Raw genomic sequence first — 22,191 nt, forward strand, 5'->3', positions numbered from 1 at the left:
TGCATCAGCATTAGCAGGAAGTGGCTTGTAGGACGTCATTTGCATTTCATGGAGTCAAATGATCACTGTGCGCTGTGACCACCAAAGCCAAATCCCATTCTTAGTCAGGTGCAGCTGTAGCTCCATGGAGATGTAAAATTTCCCGGCCCATGTTGCATGTAACAGGTCCAGGGAAGAGTGCCTCGTTTTCATAGGGAAGGGTTGAGCGCTAGAATCTCTTTTTCCTGAGATCGACCCTATGTTAATTAGAAATATGTATTTGTGTTACACTAACATGTAGAGGCCCACCTAAAATCAGGGCCCTGTGGCTCTGTGATGAAGTGATGTGTAATTACAGAATGAGAGACAGAGTCTACATAAACAAGACGGAGAAAGGGTGGAAGAAAGTGAGTGAAGCGAGCCCCGGGTGCAGTGGAGGATTGAGACACAGGGAGGGTAAAACATGTCTCAATGCAGGCAGGCAGCAAGGTAAGAAACGGTGTTTCATCTCCTGGTTACAATGGGGACTTAGAGCCAGGAAACCTTGGTTCTCTTGTATGAGTTTGAGAAATCACCTCAATAGAAAGATCAAAAGCCAGTTTTGGGTTTCGCTGCCCATGTGAAGACACCTAGATCTAAATACTATGTTTTGTTTTAATTCTGGGTTTGGCAAATGTAGTGTTTGTGGAATATCTGTCCGTCTGGCACGACACTGTTTTTGCAGATGCAAGGGAAACAAAGAGATGGTCTGAACTGAATCTGGTTTTTTTTCCCCCCCCAAAAATATTACTACCAAATTCCAGAAACATGAAAAATTAACTTTTTTTTTTTTCATTTGTAACGGCATAATCAGCACAAACCAACTGGAAGAGCAAAATGAATGACCTTACAATGGAGTGAAAGAAAAACAAGAGAAGAGGATGAAAGGATAAGAATATGCCTCCCCTGCTCTAATAAATCAATCGCAGTATTAATATATTTTATATTTCCAGTAATTCTTCATCTTTTCTGTCCTCAATACAGTTTCTTGTCTCCCCCTACTGGCTAAATTGAGCTGCTCTTATCAAGTCCCACAGCTTCAAAAAGAGCCATTCAATAAAAGCAGGTTCCCAAATGTTCTTTACAGACCAGTAGCCAACTTATCTTGGTTTTATTGTTTAATAGTCACACGTGGACTGCGGAAATAGGAGAACACAAAAGTCAGAGCCTTTTCTGCATCGAGTCTCAAAGCTTCCGTTTTCAGTCATTTGCGGACGTCCGGGAACGGTGCCTCACGTCTAACAACGGCTACGTTCAAGAGACAATATTTGACTTTTGTTGGTGTCAGACTAGTCCTCTCTCTATTTCTTCCATTACAAAATAAGGTGGTTCTCACTGTCTTTTGTCTTCCTGCGTTCAGCTGAAGCCAATTATTCTAGGATAACCTATTTTCATGTTACAGCTGGTCTGACTTGTGGTTCTGCATTTTCATTTAAAGCATGTATATTCCAACATCATTCCGCTTATTTTAATGTATTTTAACATATTTTCTTCACTTTTGGAGGGAAAACAAACATTTTTCACCGTGAATCCAAAATTCCCCAGCCAGTGTTTCACTACCTGAAGGCCCGTAAGCCCATTTCCTGATGTGATTCACAAGTGGTGCTGGTAGCAGTGGTGTAGAGGGTATTTTGGGGTCTGGTTTTTGGAGGGGGGGTTGATTTGGGGGTCTAACTCCAGAGCGGGGTTGATTTTAGGATGCTCCTAACTCAGGGGGTCCATGGTTGTGACCTGCGTTCCCCAACATCAACCCTGCAATGCACAAATCTACAACTCTTGGTTCGGAGATGAGACTTTTTATTGGACCAGATGAGAAATTGCAAAACATTTATATATATAGTTAATTTTGGAGGGGCCGCCATAAGCCTTAGCCCCTAAGGTAGATTTCTGAAAGTCGGTGAAGGTGGACGGGTGTGGGGTGAAGGGACCGAAACCCAAACTGGACGTATTGCAGGATGTCACATTGATGAAATGTCGCTGGATGTTGTCCACAAAAGAATCGGGGGTGAAAAAGTGAGACGAGACTCTCCCACACTGTACGCCAGTGATTCTCAACCAGGGTCCTAGGGTGCCACCAGATCCTTTGAAGGGTGCCCCTTCCCACAATGCATCTGAAGCCACCCTGCCTGCAGGGTCTGCATCTCCCAGCATGCACCTGGTGGGTTCCATAGCCTGACAGGGACTACGGCTCCCATGGTGCACTGGGGCAAGGTGGATGTAGGGGTGGAGAGGGAGAGCTTCTAGCACACATGGGGGAAGGAGAAGGGGCAGGCTGCCATCCTTGGGAGGGGAGCTGGCAGGACCCCGCTGTAGGCCCAGGGAGGGGGGAGGACTGCAATTCCCACAGTGCACTGGGAACCATCCATCCTCCTCCCCACTCTGTGCCCGGGGCCTTCAAGAGGATGGACTCTAACTCCCACAATGCACCGCAGGGCTCCCAGCCTCCATGTTTTGGGGGAACTATGATTCCCACAATGCACCGCAGCGGCTCCCAACCTCCATATTCGGGGAGACTATAATTCCCACAATGCGCCACAGCGGCTCCCTACCTCCACATTGGGGGGGGGGGAACTATGATTCCCACAATGCACCGCAGAGCCTCCCATATTTCAAGTTGGGGGAAAACTATAATTCCCACAATGCATCGCAATGACCCCAGCCTCCATGTTGGAGGGAACTATAATTCCCACAATGCACCGCAGCGCCCCCCCGCCGCCATATTGGGGGACTATAATTCCCATAATGCACCGCAGCGCTTCCCAGTCTCCATGTCGGGGGGACTACAACTCCCACATGCACTGGGCACTTCAGCGGCGGCGGCAGCCTAACTCCCGGCAGCCCGTGCGCGGCCACTTCCGGCCGCGAGCGAGGCGGCTGAGGGGGAGACTACGGCTCCCAGCATGCAGCGCGGCCGCGACTTCCGGCGCTGGGCTGGTCCCCTCAGCAGGGGCCGCGGCCGTGACAGGAGCCGTGCGGGGCGGCGGGGCCGGGGCCGGGGCCCCTCAGCGCGGCGGGGGCGCCGCCATGCCGCTGGGCCGGTGAGGAGAGCAGCGGGCGGCGATGTTCGTGCAGGAGGAGAAGATCTTCGCCGGCAAGGTGCTGCGGCTCCACGTCTGCAGCGCGGAGGGCGCGGAGTGGCTGGAGGAGGTCTCGGAGGACACCACGGTGGAGAAGCTCAAGGAGCGCTGCCTCAAGCACGTAAGGGACCGGCACCCCTCCCCCCGCCCCCCGGCGTGCACCTGGGTGGGGGGGGGCGTGATTTGAGGATCTGATTATGGAGCGGGGTCGAGTTTGGGGTCTGGTTTTGGAGGGGGTTGATTTTTCGAGGGGGGTCTGATTTTGGGGTTTGACTTTGGAGGGGGTTGATTTTTGGAGGGGGGGTCTGATTTTGGAGGGGGTTGATTTTTGGAGGGGGGGGTCTGATTTGGGGGCTTGGTTTTGGAGGGGGGGTCTGATTTTGAGGCCTGGTTTTTGGAGGGGGGTTGATTTTGGGGGGGGGGTCTGATTTTGGAGTCCAATTTTTGGGGTCTGGTTTTGGAGGGGGGTTGATTTTAGGGTCTGATTTTTGGAGGCGGTTGACTTTTTTCAAGGGGGGTTGATTTTGGGTTCTGTTTTTTGGAGGGGGGGCTCTGATTTTTGGAGGGGGGTTGACTTTTGGGGTCTGACTGGCGTGGGGTTCATTTTGGAGTGGTGGGCTGATTTTGGAGTGGGTGATTTTTGGGGTCTGGTTTTGGAGGGGGGTTGATTTTCGAGGCAGTTCTGATTTTTCTTGGGTCTGGTTTTGGAGGGGGGTTGATTTTGGGGGTCTGGTTTTGGGGTCGGGGGGGGGGGGGGGATTCCTTCCTGACCCCAAATACAGCATCAGTGGGACCCTGAGCGGCCGGCCTGTCCAACCCCTGTGCAGACCGTCCCGTGCAACCATCTCAACTGTGCGTAAGACAAGCTTGATGCAACACAGCCCTAACGCCGGAGGCAGGATCCTGCATCTCGGCTGCTGGCAGAGCGCTGGCACAGCCCAGTGGAAGCGCCCGGCCGCAGCTGTAGGCAGCCCCCGATGCCTTTGGGGGGGCTTAAAAATACTTTTGTGCGCAGAGCTGGAAAAAAGGGGGGTTGCCTTGTGATTGTGTCAGCTGCTGCGGTGCCGTGCTCAGCGCAGCCGTCTCTGCTTGCAGCCGGGGGAAAGCGGGGCTGGTCCAGGCCGTCGCTGCGGCGTGCAGTCGGTATTCAAACGTGCGCCGTGCCTCTAGTCAGTTGTTTCTTTTGCCACAGCCGCGTCTGTAATGTTCCCCCCCAAACTCGGGGAGCCTTGGAGACCAGCACTCACGGCCTTCAAGTGCTGAGGAGGAGCAGGGTTAGGAAGGGAGTCGTTTTGGGACTCTTGAGGTCGGGATTCGGGTGGCTTGTGTTGGGTATGCCTATCTTTTATTCGTGGGGCGGGGGGGGCAGGGACTGGCAGCTCCATGCTGGGAGAAGATGGTAAACTGGTTTCAGATGACTCCCTGAAGTAACTGCAGTATCCATGCATTTCCTTGCTCTGTTTTAAGCGCAGACAGATGTGTAAAGGGGAACTGTAGTGGGGAACATCCATGCAATAGAAATCCTTCCACCTCCACAATTAGTGTAATTACACTATGGATTATGGTGTAAACCAATGCTTTTGCAATGTGTTAAAGCTTGAAGGCTGTGATTTTCAATTATGATATCCCTGCATATATTAGTCAAGTGCTTAAAGCTGATTTTCTTTTGTATGAGTGTGTTTAAACCCTTACACACAGGAATGAATATAACCTTGGTAAAGCAAATGTCACAACAGTGCTCCCAAATCGGTGCAGTAATAGTGTAGGTTGCCTTCGGGGACCAGTGGATGGATTATCCTGATGGCCTCTTGCCCTCTATCCCTTAACACATTTGCAGTTATTCCAATGATTCTTTTAGATAACTGATCGCACAGAAATGAGAAGTTTAAAGGTCTCATTGCAGAAATTTGGCTTGAATACAAAAAGCTCCTTCATTCTGGTTGGCCCAGTTACCGTGTACATGGTCATAAAGTTAATAATCTGCTTATCCAGGGCTCTACTGGATTGAAATCCTAAAGCTGTAAGGACTGTTCAGACACAAGTCTGAAATAGTGTGTTGAATCTCGGTGTATGATCAGGATTTGCCCCAGAAGATGTCATTTCTGAGCCAAGGCAGCATGGCCGAACAGTCTCAGCAGCAGATTGCTGAATTCTAATCCCAGGTTTGGTGAGGACTGGCTGTAGCGACTTGGACAAGTTATTTAACCTCTCTTTAAATGATTTCAAGAGTGTGAAGGATGCCCTTTGCAGTAGTTTGCACCATCCACGTGTTTCAGAGGTGATGTTTCTTCTAGCAATGATGTAGTTTTAATACACGAACAAGAAGTTAAAACCAGAAGTGTATGATTACATTTCACATCCCATAACATAAAATGTTATCACAAACTAACTCATTTTATCTTGTAGGCATACAGTGATTGTATTTGAGCAAGGCTGATCAATAAGCTAAATGCATCCATAGCAATCATACAATGTGACGCACAGCTGCTTATTTTTACACAGCCCCTTGGAAATTACAGGTCTCAGCCTTCAGTATTGCATCTTAATCCAGAAGGTCATCTGTTTAGCTCATAGCATGCTAGGGCCTGTAGTCTCCACAGCCACTCCCATGTTTAAAGAAGGCAAGCAGCAGCATTTGGTTTGGCTTTGTCCAAGGTAAATGTTGTCTTCGGGCAAAATTGGGCTGTTTCTGTTTGGCAAAATAGGTATGGGATCATCGCATGCTGCAGAGCTTCTGGAGCATGGTATTGCTGTCCTTATTCAGCCCCCCTGAATGGTGAAGGACTATCAAAGTACAATCTTTTAAAGCCTTTAGTTTTCAGGAGGCTTAATTGAATAGAAGTTTGTACACAATAGGAGTCAGGCCAGAGGACAATTGATAACTTGGCAGCGGTGGTTGATTTCATTCCATCTACTGCCTACTGCTAATGGTATGATTTGCATAACTATTATGATAATACACTGTCTTGTGAAGAGGAAAAATAGAATTGGAAAAATCCTGACTAGCTGATGGGCATATTGGGAAGAATCTTGACAGCACCTTTTGGTATCTTAGGTGATTCCTATGTTCCCGAAAGCCTCTGCCATCACTATTTCAATGAGCAGTACAAATGGTTTCATAGATTTCATAGAGGTTAGGGGCTGGAAGGGACCTCGTGAAATCATTGGATCTAGCTGCTGCGCCCCCACTCCAGGCGAGAAGTCAACTGGGATCAAGTAACCCCAGCAAAAAATACCTGTTTCTTGAAAGAGTCTGGAGTAGATGCTGTTCTTGTTCAAGTTATATTCTTTGGCAGTTCCTTTTTTACATGAGGAAGGTAGGCATTTTTTTCCTGTAGGCTCCAAAGTGCCATTAAGTATCCAGGTGTATTTTCTTAACTATCTATGGATTCTGAGCAAGTGCCCAGCTTTTAACTCCCTACCTCCCTGCTCTCCTAAGGAGCTTCCTTGTAATGGCTTGTTTGCTTCTGTCTAGAAAAGGGAGGGATCAGGTCACTCTAGAATTTCCATGGGCTGATCAGACAAAGGTGCGTGTGTCACCTAATTCATAAGTAGAGGTGTCTATTCTAATTAGCTGTGAGCCAAGGCCAGTCCTCCAAGCTGATTTGGGTTGTCCATACTTGCCCCTGTGTGGAGTCCCACTGTCTCTTGTGGGTCTCAATGCTGGGTGTGAATTGCAAGATAAGGACCAAAATGTTCCCAAAACCTGGTTTTGAAACAGACAGTTTCTCTTTAAAGTGACTTTGAGAGAACTCTTTCCACACATGTGCACATGCATTTTTATTTTTATCAGAAAGCGGTAAAGGAAGCCTAATATATGTGGGCTTTACAGTGGAGTCTTGTGACTAGACAAAATACAATAGTACAGAGCAAGCAAATGGCTGTGCAGGCAGAAAATGGGTGTGAGGCACAAGTTTTAAGAAATGATACACAGCTGCTGTAAATAGAAAGGTTAAACATTGTAATTTCAAAGAAAAAGTGGGAAGGTGGAAGTTAACAAAGCCTAATAGTCATATAGTGCTGCTTATTTTAACAGATCTAAGGGCTCTTATTTACTGAGAACCAGTATCATTACTCCTATTTTATGTAAAGAAAAACTGTGGCATAGAGGTGAAAGATAAACTTTCAAAATTGTACCACAGTGTTTGGGCCCAACTTGAGACACCTTAGGCTTGTCTCTCAGAGACGCTGGGCACCCTCTGCTCTTACTGATTCTAGTTGGGTTATTTAGTGCTCAACATTTCAGAAAAGTCAGACTCCACCTCTCAGAAGTTGGATACCTCAAACCAGAGGCCACTTATAAGTGACTTGCAAGAAGTTATAGGCTGAGTCATTGGCAGAGCTGGAAATAGACAACAAGCTTTCTGATGTGTTATACAATAACCGTCGGACCACTCCCTGCCAAAGGAACATGACAAGAGGAATAAAACTACAAATTGTTGTCTCACTTTGAAATTCAGCATGTGCTGTAGTTGAGGATTTAAAAGACCAAAATAATAAGTAACATGAGTTGTGTATGTATTTCAACTCTGCCTTTAACTAGCTGTGTGATCTTGGACAAGTTTTGTAGCTTTTCTGCACCTCTGTCTGCCCATGTGTTCAGTGGCTACAGTCATATTTCCTCACCTTACAGAGGGGGTCCACTTAAACTTCAGTGGTATTTGTATTTGTAATGAGATTTGAGCTGTTCAGGCAGAAGCCTGTGTAAACTCAAAGTATGAGCATTAAAATATGCAGAAGGGTGTGGTGGGTGCTCCTCGTCACACTACAGGATCCTTTGCAAGACATTCGTGTTCTGTAAGCTTCCATGAGTACAGTAGAAAAGTAACCATTAGTAAACTAATCATTGCTATGTCTTAGTAAAGAATGCATTCAGTTGGCATTTACTAACAATTTTGAGGAAAGCAAGCAGTGTATTGTGTATAGAGCCCAACTCCCGAGATGCCATTTACAATTATTAAAGCATTGCAAGTTCACTGACCGCTCAGACATCTGTGAATGAAGCTTTATCCCCACTTTTTCACTGCAAAGCCACCAAGCAGGCTGCTGCAAAATCCAGGATTAGAAATCAATGCAAGCATTTATGCTGGCAATATAAACATAAAATGATAGGTAGTAAACTTCAACCGAGCCCATCTTTCTTTTCCCTTGACATACCATGGCTTGCCCAGTGCTGATGTCCCACTTCCCTATGTTTCATCAACCACCACGCTTCCAACTTAGGCTCTGGGGCTCCATGTCTTTTTTTTTCCAGAGCGCTCCCAACATCCTGCCTTCCTGGTAAACCAGGCACAGATCCCAAGGTTCCCCACGTGGCAGTGCTGAGCAATAGTTCCCACTCAGCAGCAGGGCCCAGTGCAATCTTTCTGCTTCCTTTAGTACAGGTATGCTGTGTAGGGAATCCCATGCCTCTTTATAAGCTCTCTTCCTGTCTCTGGACATGAGAATATTTGGTCACTCTTCAGATAGTCTGTTAAGAGTGGGTGTGCTGCATTTCAAACACAGCTCTCCTGAGGCAGAGGTTCCGTGTTGTCGCTAAGCCTCCTGCTGGGGATCTGCAGAGGCTGCTAGATTGTACTCTGCTGGCTGTCATCCTTATTTTCTGTGGCAAGTTAAAGAAGTCTGATGTCTTCCTAAATGATGTCTTCCTAATTATACCAGTCTGTGCCAATAGTTCCTGTAGTAGCCATGTGATGCTATGTGATTACAAGCAAGAGAGAAGTGTTTAGAGCAGTAGAAAGGAAGGGCAGAGGTCCACAAGATATCTCTTTAGACGAAGCCCACACTATGGACAAGTTCAAGAGCCTTTCTTCCAAAACAGTAGGTTGTGTGCGATTGCCAGTATTTCCCGTTCCCTCCCAAAGAAGATAGAAGTGCAATAGATTTGATGGATGTATACGCAGTTTTGCACGTGCTAACTAAAAATCTGAAGATTGGAAGCAGCTGTGGGGTTCCTAGCAAGGTTGTAATGTGACATGAGCTGTTACAAAGCTCTGCACTTAATAAAACATATTTCTACAAAGCTGTCTTTTCTTTCCATATGACTTCACTGTAGAGCCGTAATATAAGGATTTATAAAAATAGCATTCTGATTGGGTCCCGAGGTCAAATGCAGTACAGATATGGGAGCTGTTTTGATTTCTCATAGATTCTCATGCACTCTTTGGCTGTAGCTCTTCAATTAGCATGTTGAAAAGGCACTAGTAGAGCTGAAAGTCTCTAAACAGTCTAACGGTGCTAAAATAAATGCAGCAAAAATGTCTCCCATCAAAAACCGTATTGAAAGGAGTGTCATTTGGGAAAGTTTGTCTAATGGACTGACACTTGGAAAGCTCATTTTTGTGAGCAAACCACATGAAGTCTTGCCCAAGGCTGTCTGCAAAAGGTGTTTTGCTTGGCCACAGTCAGCTGCCTGGGTGATGAGAGTAACCTGGCTTCAGTGATTTGTAGTTTAAACCATTACATTTTCTAATTCCCAATGAACAAGTGAGAAGCATCTCAATGCACTGATGTAATGCTTTTCCTGGAATCTACTATTGCTGTTGTGTGAAGATGAGTCAGTTGGAGTTGTGGATGCGTGTTGCTGTTGTCACTATGCTAAAATAGCTAAGGAGGGTTTGAATCTGAGCCCTGTTGTGGAGCTACTTTGGATACGTGTTCAGAGGGTTGGCATGTGGTTATAGTTGCTCCGTTTACCAAAAGCCGGCCTTCTCTGTAGTCTGTCCAGCTGCAGTGGTGCAGACTCTCAACTGGCATGAAACAAACTAGCTCCATCAAATTGAACTGAATTCATCTCTCTTATTCCAGCAGAGAATCTGATCCACGCTGGTAGCTTATTCCTGGTGCTTGGGAGCAGTTCTCCGTGTTTTAATCGGACTTTCTTTGGAGAAAGAGAAGAATCTGTAATCATGTGCCAGGTTTTGTAAATACCTTGGCATTTCTGAGCACTGTTGTAATCAGACTGCAGACAGCATGTCTACTGCAAATTCAGAGTTTTAAGATTTTTATTGCCTAAGGAAAGTGCACTGACATATGCGGTAAAAAAAAAAAGTCTTAAAGCAGCTAGAGCCCTAATGCTATTTTTTTGTAAGAAATTGAGAAAATGCATTTTCTTTTCTGGTAATTGAACTGGTCATTAAACAGTAAAAGGAAAATGACAAGAGACTTTATGGTGTAACTTCAGTCTGGTGGATAAAGCAGGTATCTTGATACTAACTGTTAATTCCATTGAATTGAAGCAAGATTCAGAAACTCCCGCTGCCTTTCTGATCTATAAAACCAGGCCAGTGCTTCAGATTTCTTGTGCTCAGTGTTAGCAGGTGCTTTCAGATTCTCTAAAGGATGCAGTGTTGCAGTACTTGATATCTCTGTAGGATAGAGGCAGAGCTGGCTGAGACCCTCAAGGTCATATAGTATGTCCTCCCACCCCCACCTTTTTGAGGCAGGATCAAATATACCCAGACCATCCCTGATAAATGGTGGTTGAACCTGGCAATGCATGAGCAAATAGTGATGCTAGATTAAGCAGCCAGCTTCTCCATTTGAATCTTTGAAGAAGCCCGCTGGCCATGTTACAGCCTTCCGTCATAGGAAGGATTAGAAATGCTCTCTGTCCTTTTCCTCAGCCTTTTAACTTGAAGGGCTGATTGCTACCTTGTGAGCTGCCGCTCTCCTTAAAATCCCCCTTTTTGTCTGAACTTTAGCCTTCATGCCCAGAGACTTGCCCGTATTGCCAGTGGGATACTATCTGCATTGTCACGTCAGCATAAATCCACTCTACGTGGAGTATGCTGATGTACTCGAGACTGGAAGTTTGCCCAGTTAAAAGCAGCTCTTAACTTCTACTGTCCTCACTTGCACTTCGCCTGGAGGCAGAAACTCAGTCACCTACCAATGTAGAAAAAGACTGCAAAAGAAAATGTTCCTTTTAAGACAAAGCTGTTATCTATCAGGTTAGGAATGCAGTACCTCGTTTTATTAGTGTTAGAAAAACTGCAGCACAGCTATAGCGCTGGAGGTCACCATTCAGTTCCCAATAACGTGGACAGTGAATGATGCAGTGACGGTTTTGGTTTTGACCGGTTGCAGGCTGTGTGGTGTTCCTGCTATAATGATCCACCGGTAACACCCTGAATTCAAAACTGTTTCTGTGCAGCATCTATTTTTTTGAAAAAGCCCTTAGAAGCTCTGCAGAGTAACATGAAAACTGTTAAATGAAAGCCAGGCATCCTGGATGGGAGCACCATCATTTTAAAGTGGTGTTTCAGTACTGACCTTATTGGCATAGCCACCTTTTCATCCTTTGTGTGAACATTTTTAAGGTCCTTTGAATCCATTAATCTCTTTTTCTTAGATAGAATCAAACTGTATATACTCTGTTGTGTGATGAATGTTCAGTCACTCTCAGGTTTTCCAGATCACCAGTCAAATTAAGCTTTTGCTGTAATTCCCAAACATTCTGTCCAGTGTTTCTTCTTTCACTTTTGGAGTCTTGACCCTGTAGCTGTTGGACAGGTAGCATATTGGTTTCAAAAGGATTGTCTGCATGTGGAAGACTCGCGAGTATTTGCAGTAGGGTGTTAGAAAAAGTTGTTAAGAGCTTAAACAATCTGAAAGAACCTAGATGCTCCGTCTTACCAACTGTTAATTTATCTACGTCAATGAGATGAGGCTAAAGTGATTTTACTTTCTTTGGCATATTTTCTGATCTCAGCCAGGGAGCTTGACTCCTCAGAAATAAACCCATTTTTTTTCTTTGCTGCCACAGTTTGCAAGAACGGTTACAGCCAGACACAGCCTTCTGTTTCTTTAGCGTATTATATGCTGTATATTGGCTTCTGGTGTATTGGGCTATTACTTAAGCTATTAAGAAATAAGTAAATGCTGGCACAGGTTGAACATGGAGTGTTTAATGCAAGGTGCAGTGATTCATGCAGCAAGCTTATTATTCCTGCCCTCTGATGCTCAATATTTATTATCTTCTCTAGTGTGTACCTGGTAGCTTGGAGGATCCAAAAAGCATAACGCATCATAAACTGATACATGCTACTTCAGAGAAGGTGCTGACCGATACAAAAACAGTCTTGGAGGAAAACATTCAAGATAAAGGTAAGCAGCCTCCATACATTTGTAACTTGTGATCCTAAAAACATGGGACTGTATTTTAATTGCAGGTATATGTAGAACTGTGACTACCTTCTTACTTGTTTGGGGTTTGAAGATGAGGAAACCTCTCTTATAAAGGAGCTGTAAGGATTGAGAAATACATAAACAAGTTTGTATTTTTTCAAAAACCAAAAAGCCAACACCACTTACTCTGTATTTTGCAACATGTTTCTATAGAAATAAAAGCCTGAATTCAGTACATGTGAGCTAAATGATTTAAGACAGACTTGCCAAACAAAAAAAATCCCACTGTTGTATTCTGGGTGCATACAGCTTTATCCATTCAGAACTTGTGTGTCTGATGCTCCCGAAGCTGGGTGAAATGGACTTTTCATGATCACTATCATATGCCTGTTTTTATATTAAATGGGATTATTTTGATAGGTGACTATGCGTAAGTAAAAGGGAATGAAGCCGAGATGCACTGGATCTCCAAGTCAAGTCATCAAATTCTGTACTTGCTGAAGTTTATTTAAATGTCTTGGTGCAAGTGTACACTTAAGTCGTGCTTTTCAGCCATAGGTCCAAATGGTGGTGTAACTTGGCTGATGCCAGTACTATTGTGGCAGGCATGTAATTGCCCTATTGGATTAAAATGTGAAAGAATGAGAAACAAAGCAAGGTCTGAAGGTTAAAACAATAGGGAAAACTGTTTTCCATCCATCTTGGGCATCTACAGTTAACAGGGATGGGCACTGCTGGAGAATGGGGCCCTTACATACTTCAGCTTCTGTCTTCCACCTGGAGAACAGGTTGTAATGTCCTCTGTAACAGAGGTCCAGGGGACCTATTTAAGCAACTGGTTATTGAAGCACTTGCAGACCTTTGAAGAACAATGCTTTGGAAGTGGAACATAGTAAAAGGCTGAAGGAAAGCATGTCCTGGGACATGAGGGAGCTTTCATACTCAGGCTTTGTCCACCTTGAGGATACATCCATTACAGGCATGGGTGAGCACCCACCATTAAATCCTACTGTAGAAAGTGAGCCGCTGGAAGGGGTCATTTCCACTTAAATCAGGGCTAACCCCTGCTACTGCAAGTAGCACTGCAGTTATGCAGGGTAGCTGGCCAGGGAGGGCTGTGACTAGGGCAAATCCCAAAGGTAGACAGTGCTGTAGGCAGCCTAGCTCTAGGTAGTACCTCTCCAGGAGCTGGTGTAGTTTGCTCATGCTGCTGCCACATTGTCATTGCAGCGGGCCAGTTATTGTCACTTCCCCCAAACAAGCAGCAGACTTGGGGGTGTTTGCCTTCCCTCTTTCCCACAGAAACGTTTTGGGTTTTTTTTGTGAGGGGGGATTCCAGTAACAGGCAGCGTGTAACTATTCAGGAGCCGTATTCTGAGCTGTTTTACAGCAGGGCAAAGCTGGTGTGATTTCCCTGACATCATTTTGCTGTGCCAGTGTAACTGAGGTCAGACTCTTGCTTATGAGGGTCAGACTTTTTCACTATCTCTCTCAAAATAATTAAACTCCCCAAAAAATGTAACCCCCAACAAACAACTTGGATTAAAATTAGTTATTTTTTAACCTTCCTTTCTCTTGGCTACTGCTTTACATTTTGTGTGTCGCTTACTCTGATTGGTAAAGCATTCAGAGCACATCTACACAAGATGCTATGGCGCAGTAGCTTGTTGCTACTGTGCCATAGCATTGGGGGGCACTAACCATGACAGCAGTGGTACTGCGCAATAACATAAAAAAAAAAAAACTGTGCAAAACCAAAAATACCGGTTAAGCAAGTACTAAATGAGCGTGCAATAACAACTGTGCAGTCCACCACTCGCGTAGATGCGGCCTGAGTGTAGCTTTTGTAAAATGTTTTATAGGTAGCTTAATCTTTTGACTCTTTTGCCCTAGTACAATGATGCTACATTTGGACTGTATGCACCAGTGTAATGCAATGATGAACGGCCCGCTAATGCTGACAACCATGTTTTAAACCGGAGAAATTCCTGACTGTTCCAATGAAATTAAGTGCAAGCGAAAAACAGAAGCCTTCTTTATTAAGCCTTTGACCATTCTAATGTTTTAAAGCAAAAGCAGCCTGGCACTGGTCCCTCTCATGTTATTCTTGAACGTATTCTGCTCTTGTTGTTTTTCCAGATGTTTTGCTATTAATAAAGAAGCGTGCACCCCCTCCACTTCCCAAAATGGCAGATGTATCAGCAGAGGAGAAAGTGAGTTCAAAAGATTTATGGGTCTTCTTGTGTTCATTTTTTTTTTCCCTTTTATTGATAGCTGGGAGGAGTATAACTGTGGATACTTGCTCTTTAGTTATGGCAGAAAATGAAGATGAAATAATGTTAAGATTTGTTGCTCTTAAAGTTTACAGAGAATGCTACCGCACATGGTCTAATATTGCAGTAACATAAGCTCTAGGATAGGATAGGTAGGCTCTGGAAATACTCTAGGGTTGATCTTTATATAGGATCTAATCTAATATTAGTATCGTAGGTTGTGCCTTTTTGCATTTCTGTCTTCCAAAAGGTACCAGTTTAGAGCAGCTATACCCGTTTCTATTTTCTATCTTCAAAAAGTCAAAAGCCAGGTATGGCCAAGCAGGTCTCGAGGGCGTTAACAAAGGCACTGCTAAAATTTAAACTCCATCTTCAGCATAGGTCGTTATGGGGTTCCCTGTGTAATTAATCTGTGTTAAGAACACTTTGGCACTGGTAATAGAAAAGTTGACACTACCTTTCCTTGTTACAAACAACCTGATCTATCTGCTTGCTTCTGTCTCTTTCTCTTTGTCAGTTCTCTTGTGACACTAGCTTCCTCTCAGTATTTGTCTTTGCCTGTCTTCTTATCCATGGTCCTGTGGTGCTGAGTGACAGCCTTAGGAGTTTAAGGCATAGGACTGGAAGGTATCTCCAGGGTCACCTAATCCAGTGCCCTGCTAAGGTCCAGTGTTGGACATTAAGCACTTGTCGAAAGTTTAGAGCGAGTCCAAGGCACCGTGTTTTCCTGATGGTATTTACAAGCAGTGCAGTGCTTTGACTAGTTACTGTATAAGATATTCAGTCCTGTGTTTGAGAGGAGTGTTCTATTGCAATAAAACCAAAATCATTCCTATCCAGCAGGAATTCACAGCAGGGGGCTGAATTCAGAATAAGCCACTTGACTGCATCTTTTCCATCAAAGGGCACCACTTTTCCAGTCAGCTTTGAGCTCATAGCTGGTCCTGTGCAGTTCATCAGAGAAATAACATTCTTTGAAATAAAAGTTGGGATATTGTTTGGGGATTTTGTTTCCCTGATTTGGCCCTGTAAATGCAAAGTGGTTTGCACTGCTAGACTGTGGTTTCACCTAGTTGCAAGTAGCTCCATGGTCCTTCATTTGCTTGGGAAGAATGTGGAATTGCAGATAGCTATGCCTCACTCTTTTTACTCTTTGGAATACTAATTACAAAAATCTGATCATGCTTCCTTTCCTGTAGAGGAAACAGGAACAGAAAGCTCCAGATAAGGACGCTATTCTCAAAGCAACAGCAAATCTGCCTTCTCGCAGTGTGGATCGCACGGTGGCCCACCACAACATGAGGGATGTAAGTGTGGAGTTTCATGTTTAAGTTGCATGTTAAATCTAGAGTTCTGCCACAGGAACAGGATTAGCTCACATTCACTAAAACTTGAAACGGATGGCAAGTGTAGGGCCTGCATCTCTGTTCAAAAATAATATTTTTAAAGGTTTCATTCTTCTTATACCAATAGCTTGGATGATTTAAAACTGCACTGGAAAGATAGCATTGATCTTGCCCCTGTTTCTTTTTACTTTTCGCATTTCTCTTACAGGGAGATAAGACTCCTAGGGTGCCTGTACCTGAGCAGTGAGGCTGTTCCAGTTCACTGTAATTAATCCAGTTTTCTAGAGCATGGTAATTACTGCGCTACAGCAGACTCCAGCATCTTGTGTATCAGCATAACAGTGGGGCGCTTTAACTAAAGTTCGTCGAATGAGCTGTAGTTAAAGCAACCCTGCCACTATTTTTAGGCGCGGGGATGCTGATACATGAGACGCTCCGGGCGCTTTAATTATAGGGGCTCTTGGATCTGCTCTAAGTAAAGCATCCACCCCACCCCCCTCAACTCGCAGAGCACACATGTAAATGTCCCCAGTTTTCACTTTCAGGGTCTAATGTACTAGCATAATATTATTCAGCTGGAATTCAAAATTCTTTGGGGTAATGATTTTTTTTTTTAAGAAGTGTTAGATCTATGCTCCCTCGCTTCATACATGCTTAGTCTGAAACTGACCTCTGAATGTGGAAAATGTTTGCGTGTTTTGTTCTGTTGTCCCACAAAGAAATTAAAAATGACTGTGTCTTCATGTCTCCGTCTATATTTATAAGAAGATTTGAACTGAAAGTCCAGTGTAGATGCAAACTGTGTTCCCCACAGATATTTTTTTATTCCTGTATTTTTGGATATACTTCATATTAAGATCAATAATGTTAAACAGTTATTTGTTTGATGGGTCGCTCAGCTGCTTAGAACAATCTGTAATGCTTTGTGCTGATATAAGCGTAACATCTATTGATCAGTTAGTAAAGACATTGCCCGCATCTTGATGATGTTGGTTGGCTGAGCCAGGTTTTTTGTTCTTTTTGTTATTGGTGTTCAAGTCTCTCTTTTTCAGAGCTCTAAGATTCCAGTGCCTTGTCTTCAACGGAAAGGAAGCATTGCTTCATGTTTCATGTGCTTGACATAGGAGAGCCTCTATCTGCATCTTCCTTGTTTGGGGCACTTAATACAAAGCTGGATAAAGTACCAGTACAGGGAGTAATTTTGCCCAAGGCAGAGCAGAGATGGGGTGGCATGAAGGAAGCTTATGCAGCTGTCATCTCTGCTGTACCTGTTCTGAGAATGCATATGCTGTAAAATAATTCAATAAAATATTGAAGCTTAAAAAATCAAATATGTCTTTACCATAGTCTATTAATGAAATGAAGATAGAATGTGTAACATATAGCATGTTTAGTGACCAATTCAATTGGTCGCTTATGAGATGTTCTAAAAGAAAAAATCTCTAGGAGGGGGAAGTCCTGACCCATCAATATGGACATGTGTTTCACAAGAAGCAAGCATTTCTTGGGCTGCTTGTACTTGGAAGAAAGGGGGGCTAATCAAAAGAACTTATTTCAATAGGAGTAGGGGTTCCACTTCTAAAAAGAGCTTCCTAGCATCTCTGCAAAGCCTGCTTGATTGTCTGTGTCCCCCCCTCCCCCTCTCTTAAGGAAGCCCTTGCAGTGTTGGGTGTGAAGAAACAAGCTTTCTCAGTTAGTATCATTTTCTTTTATGGAAGGAAAAGCAATACAAGAAATCAAGCTTTCAGCGAGGCATTTCTTGTCCTGTGTACCACTGCACAGGAAACATGCCAGTGTTTTTTTGTAGGAGAAACACAATGAAAAGCAAAGCCATAATGAAACAACCTTCTCCACAGGGGGCAAGGGCATAGCACAGATGCTCTAACAATAGATGTATTAAGAGAAGATGACTGTTGGTAGCTTCCTGTATAAATGTTTTGATGGTTTCTTTTCCTGCAGTTCCAGACAGAGCTCCGGAAGATCTTGGTTTCACTGATAGAAGTTGCACAAAAATTGCTAGCACTGAACCCAGATGCAGTTGAGCTATTTAAGAAGGCAAATGGTATGAACATATCCCTACCGTGTTTTATGAAGCAGGCCTTTTAAAAAGTGTTCAAAGACATGTTTGCCCGTGTTATTGAAAGCGTGTAGCCATATCTCACAAATTATGCAGGTTTGGGATGGGATCATTGGGACTCATCTGGGGCCTCCCCATTGACAAAGAAAGTACTGTTGCGTGTTGAAATAATACTTAATCACAAGACATCAGTGGTGAGGCTTGTGTGTAATGACACAAAGTCTTGCTCCTAGTTAAATAGACCTGCCCAGGTAGCAAGGAAGTCTTTTCACCATGGCTTGCAACATGGAAAGCTGTTGTAGCCAAAGCTTCAATGAAAGTGTAGGTGAGCAATCCAGCATTGGCAGAGAGCTTTGGAAAAGCTCTTTCTCTGTCTCTGACTCGATATGTTTGAGATGAGAAAATCAATGCTTTCAACTTAACAAATGTGGTCTTGGATGGAGCAGGCTGGGAGCTGTAACGTGACCATGTTGTTGTTCGTAGCCATGTTGGATGAGGATGAGGAAGACAGAGTGGATGAAATAGCCCTGCGACAGCTCACAGAAATGGGGTTTCCCGAGACTCGAGCCGTCAAAGCCCTTCGTCTAAATCAGTAAGTATGCCCAGCAAACTACCAGGTTGGCAATTATTGAGGCTACCTGTGAACGTTATTACTCGGTGTATTTTCTGCAAGCAAACAAACAAACCCGATCTTTATTTGAACCACCTAAAACAAGACTGGATGAAGCACTAGTGCATGGAACAGTCCTATCCAAGGTAGAGTACAGGGGATGGTGTGAAGAAAGCTTGCGCTGCTGTTTTATGTGCCATACGTGTGCTGAGAATATGGCCTGCAGGCTGTCAGTCTGAAGCTGTTTACAAGTATTGAACTCTCACTTTAGAAACCCCTTACTTTCTAAAGAAGAAAAAAAATCTAACCCATTTTTAGAGCAGCTTTAGACTTCTTATTGATTTCTAAAGAAGTTTTTTTATATCCAGATAGAAGTATTGAGGGCTGTTTTCTTCTTCTGTGGTTACATAACTTTTATATGGTTGTACTAATCCAGTGTTTGATTTTTTTTTTTCCCCTTTTCTCTTCTCTTCTTTTCTTTTTCCCTACCATTTGTCTCCATTTTCCCCTGCCCCAAATTTGTGGCTCACCCAAGCTTCACCTGCTTTACAGCAGATCATGCAGATGTTAAAACTATGATCAGAGTGCTCTGCTGGTCTTGTCAGGAGTGGCTTTTTTTTCTTTTCAACTAGGTTCACGTGCAGATTTAGGCTCTGTTCAAGATGTGGATGCCCTGCCCTTGTTCCAGTGCTCACATGGGCTCTGTGATCCAGACTTTGGGAAGGAAAGGTGGACTTTGATAAAGTACTAGCTCTTTGTTATACCAAAGTTAGCTATCACTCCCAGTAAACTGTGCATCTGGAAAATATTCATCTCTGTCCTTTCTTATTTCTTTTGATCAGAAGTAAAATAGGTAATAACACTGACACTTAACCATGATCATGTCAGGGTATCAGAATTAACTCTGAGCTATGGTTTCAGGTTCTGCACCAACTTGGATAGATGTTTATTTTCTTTGCTATATTAGGGTTTTCTCTACAAATCCAAACTCTAGAGAGTGACTTTCTCTATGACGCTGAGGTTTCACAATGATGCTGAGGTTCTTTCAGTCCCTCAAAAATGCATTTGAAAGCACTAGGTTAACCTTGACTTTTCCCCTACTCAGCAACTTCCAGTCCCTTTGCTGTAGCCCCAAGAGAGGCTTCCTTTGGTATCCATTATATTTCAGAAAGGTAGTGTCTGAGAAATTGCACCAAAGTTATTTTGTAACCAAATGAGAGGAGAACTTCAAGGAAGGGCACTCATATTTTGGGATTTTGCTGATATTACCAGTTGGCAAATCTGAAAGTTTCAGGAGGAAAAGCCAAAGGTTCTGTCAGCCGGATGGTTCTTTACTTGTTGAGCTTTGCTGACTCTTCGTGTTTCTGTTAATTTTGCCTTAGTATGTCAGTAACACAGGCCATGGAGTGGCTGATCGAACACGCAGAGGACCCCATGGTTGATGCACCACTTCCCGGTCAGACCTCCTCAGAAGCTGCAGCTGAAGCAGGCGCTTCCTCTGCCGAAGCAAGTGCTGCTGGGCCTAGTTCAGAAACTGGTGGTGAAGAGGCCAAGGATGAGCTGACAGAAATATTCAAGAAGATCCGCAGGAAAAGAGAATTTCGTCCTGACCCACGAGTATGTGTTTAACTCTCTTACCTCTCTGCATAACAAGAATATTACAACAACAGCAAGGTTCAAATAAGGCACTGTGCATCTTGCAGGGCCTAGTATATATTCTGCTGCTCTGGCACAGTTCTGGTGTCTCTGAAACAGAAGATACTGGGGTCTGCTAGAAGACCATCAAACTATCTGAAGCCATACAACTGTGCTGCAGTACTTAAATGTTGATGCATTGAACATAGGACATTGTGCCTGATACTTTTTGAATCTCCTAGCACAGACTTCTGTAACTGTTCTGCTCTATTCACTGAAGCTGGAGGAAAGATTGTAGTTATATGTATTGGTGAAGAAGGGTCATAGGATATGTGTTACAGTGTCTTGAAGACTCCAGCTGTGCAAATTAACAAAATAGCAGTAAGGTGTAATCTTGAGATGCTTGCAAAAGTAATAGGAAAACTGCTGTTTAACAGAGGTCAGTGAAACAGTTTAAAAAAAGAAGAAAGAAAGCAAGCTGATCCCTATTCAAAGCTATTTATCATAGGGGGAAAAATGTGCAGATGTGTGTGATAATTTCCCCTTAAATGCAGTAAAAGGTGCTCTTCAGGATTCTGCTTTTACCACTAAAGCAGGAATATCCAGTTCCACTCCTGCAGCTTAAGCAGGAATCCAGCCCAATTTACTAGCTGATGAGACAGGTGTGAAAATTACTCATCACTGAAAATGAGACTTTTAAAAATATTTACGTGTGTGTATCTAAATGTGTAATTTTCACAGCTGCGTAACAAATCTAAGGAGAAGAGTAGGTGCACTTATTACCTGTCTGACCTTGGCAAGTTGTCCTGCTCAAGGCAAGTTGATTAAAACATCACATATATGGGCTGAAGGGAATAGTAAAGCTAAGTACCAGACTGGAAGCTTTCTCATAATTTGGATAGGTTGGAAGCAAAGGGCTCAGTGCTATTCTCTTGATAGGTTTGCACTGCACTGCACAGTATATGGCTGGTACCTGAGCTAGTGGTAGTGCCACGTTAGCACAGAGCAACTCTCAGACCTTCTTCTAAGAAGTGGAGTAAATTAGCCTGAGCGGAGGTTTGTTTAACCAGGACTCCTGCTTCTGGAACCTGAGCAAAGTTTTATTCAGAGGTGTCTTGGACATCTGTGTGCAGTACTGCACAGGGTATCAACATCTTCGGTTGATCCTGAGTAATGAGTTAACTCTAGATTGTCCACTGTACTTGAACAGAATTAGGTCTGCAGGATCCAAACAGTGCTCTCTGCTTCCCTTACAAATCTGTAGTTGTTCACAGGGTCTTCTCTCTCCTTCTCTGTTTCCCAAAGCACTTCAAATTAAGGTTTAAGGGTTCTCATTCCTCTGATCAGTGTTCTAAATTGTATTATAGATAGCCAACCTTTTTGAAGAGATCAGGCTAAATACACTTGTTTGCTGTTTTACAATCTGTTTTAAATGTACCCACCAATTAGTGGATTGCACATATACTGAGGATTACTTATCACTAAGTAATCTGGATCCACCCTATTTAAATGGTTTACTTTCTATGGTTTAAGGAAGGTTATCGCTGCGTAATATCTCTATTTTGTACATCACAAAAAAATCCAGTAGTACCAGTGCCATGGGGGGGCAACCTCCCTGGGAACTGAAGCAAAGGGGCCCCAACAGGTGTTGCTCAGCTGGGGTGGGGCATGGGACAGAGCCGCAAACAGCTTGTTTGGGGACAGGGAAAAGTGGCTCCCGCCACTGCATGCACTTCCAGCCAGGCATGGGAGTGTGTGTGTCCCCCCAGATCTGTGCATGGGGTGAGGGCAGGCTGCCACTGTGGGCTTTGCCCTGGGTGCCAAACTTTATTGCTGTGCCACTGAGTAATAGATTCAGATAATGGACTAGATTCAGATTAATGTGAAACAGATTTGGAATTGCTGTTTGGGCAGCACCATAAATATGTGGAGTATTTGGCTTCAGACCACAACTAAGAGAGGAAGCTCCTTTAAAGGTAGTGGGGTGAAGGTCAATAGGAGCCTTGATATCACCCTTTGAACAGAG

The 22,191-nt window shown here is 44.0% G+C and overlaps 1 protein-coding gene across 1 annotated transcript in view; it reads left to right on the forward strand.

Moving 5' to 3' along the window:
- The first annotated feature begins 2,950 nt into the window (after positions 1 to 2,950).
- The window catches only part of UBAC1 (UBA domain containing 1), a 31,784-nt gene continuing 12,543 nt past the window's right edge, over positions 2,951 to 22,191 (forward strand). The window contains exons 1-7 of the mRNA XM_006268610.4: positions 2,951 to 3,216; positions 12,083 to 12,203; positions 14,364 to 14,437; positions 15,697 to 15,804; positions 17,803 to 17,905; positions 18,404 to 18,512; positions 19,913 to 20,147. Coding sequence (XP_006268672.2) covers positions 3,079 to 3,216; positions 12,083 to 12,203; positions 14,364 to 14,437; positions 15,697 to 15,804; positions 17,803 to 17,905; positions 18,404 to 18,512; positions 19,913 to 20,147 — 888 coding nt within the window. The 5' untranslated portion in view covers positions 2,951 to 3,078. The remainder of the gene's footprint in view (positions 3,217 to 12,082; positions 12,204 to 14,363; positions 14,438 to 15,696; positions 15,805 to 17,802; positions 17,906 to 18,403; positions 18,513 to 19,912; positions 20,148 to 22,191) is intronic.

The sequence above is a fragment of the Alligator mississippiensis genome, chromosome 12, assembly GCF_030867095.1.
Source record: "Alligator mississippiensis isolate rAllMis1 chromosome 12, rAllMis1, whole genome shotgun sequence".
Classification (NCBI taxonomy): Eukaryota; Metazoa; Chordata; order Crocodylia; family Alligatoridae; genus Alligator; species Alligator mississippiensis.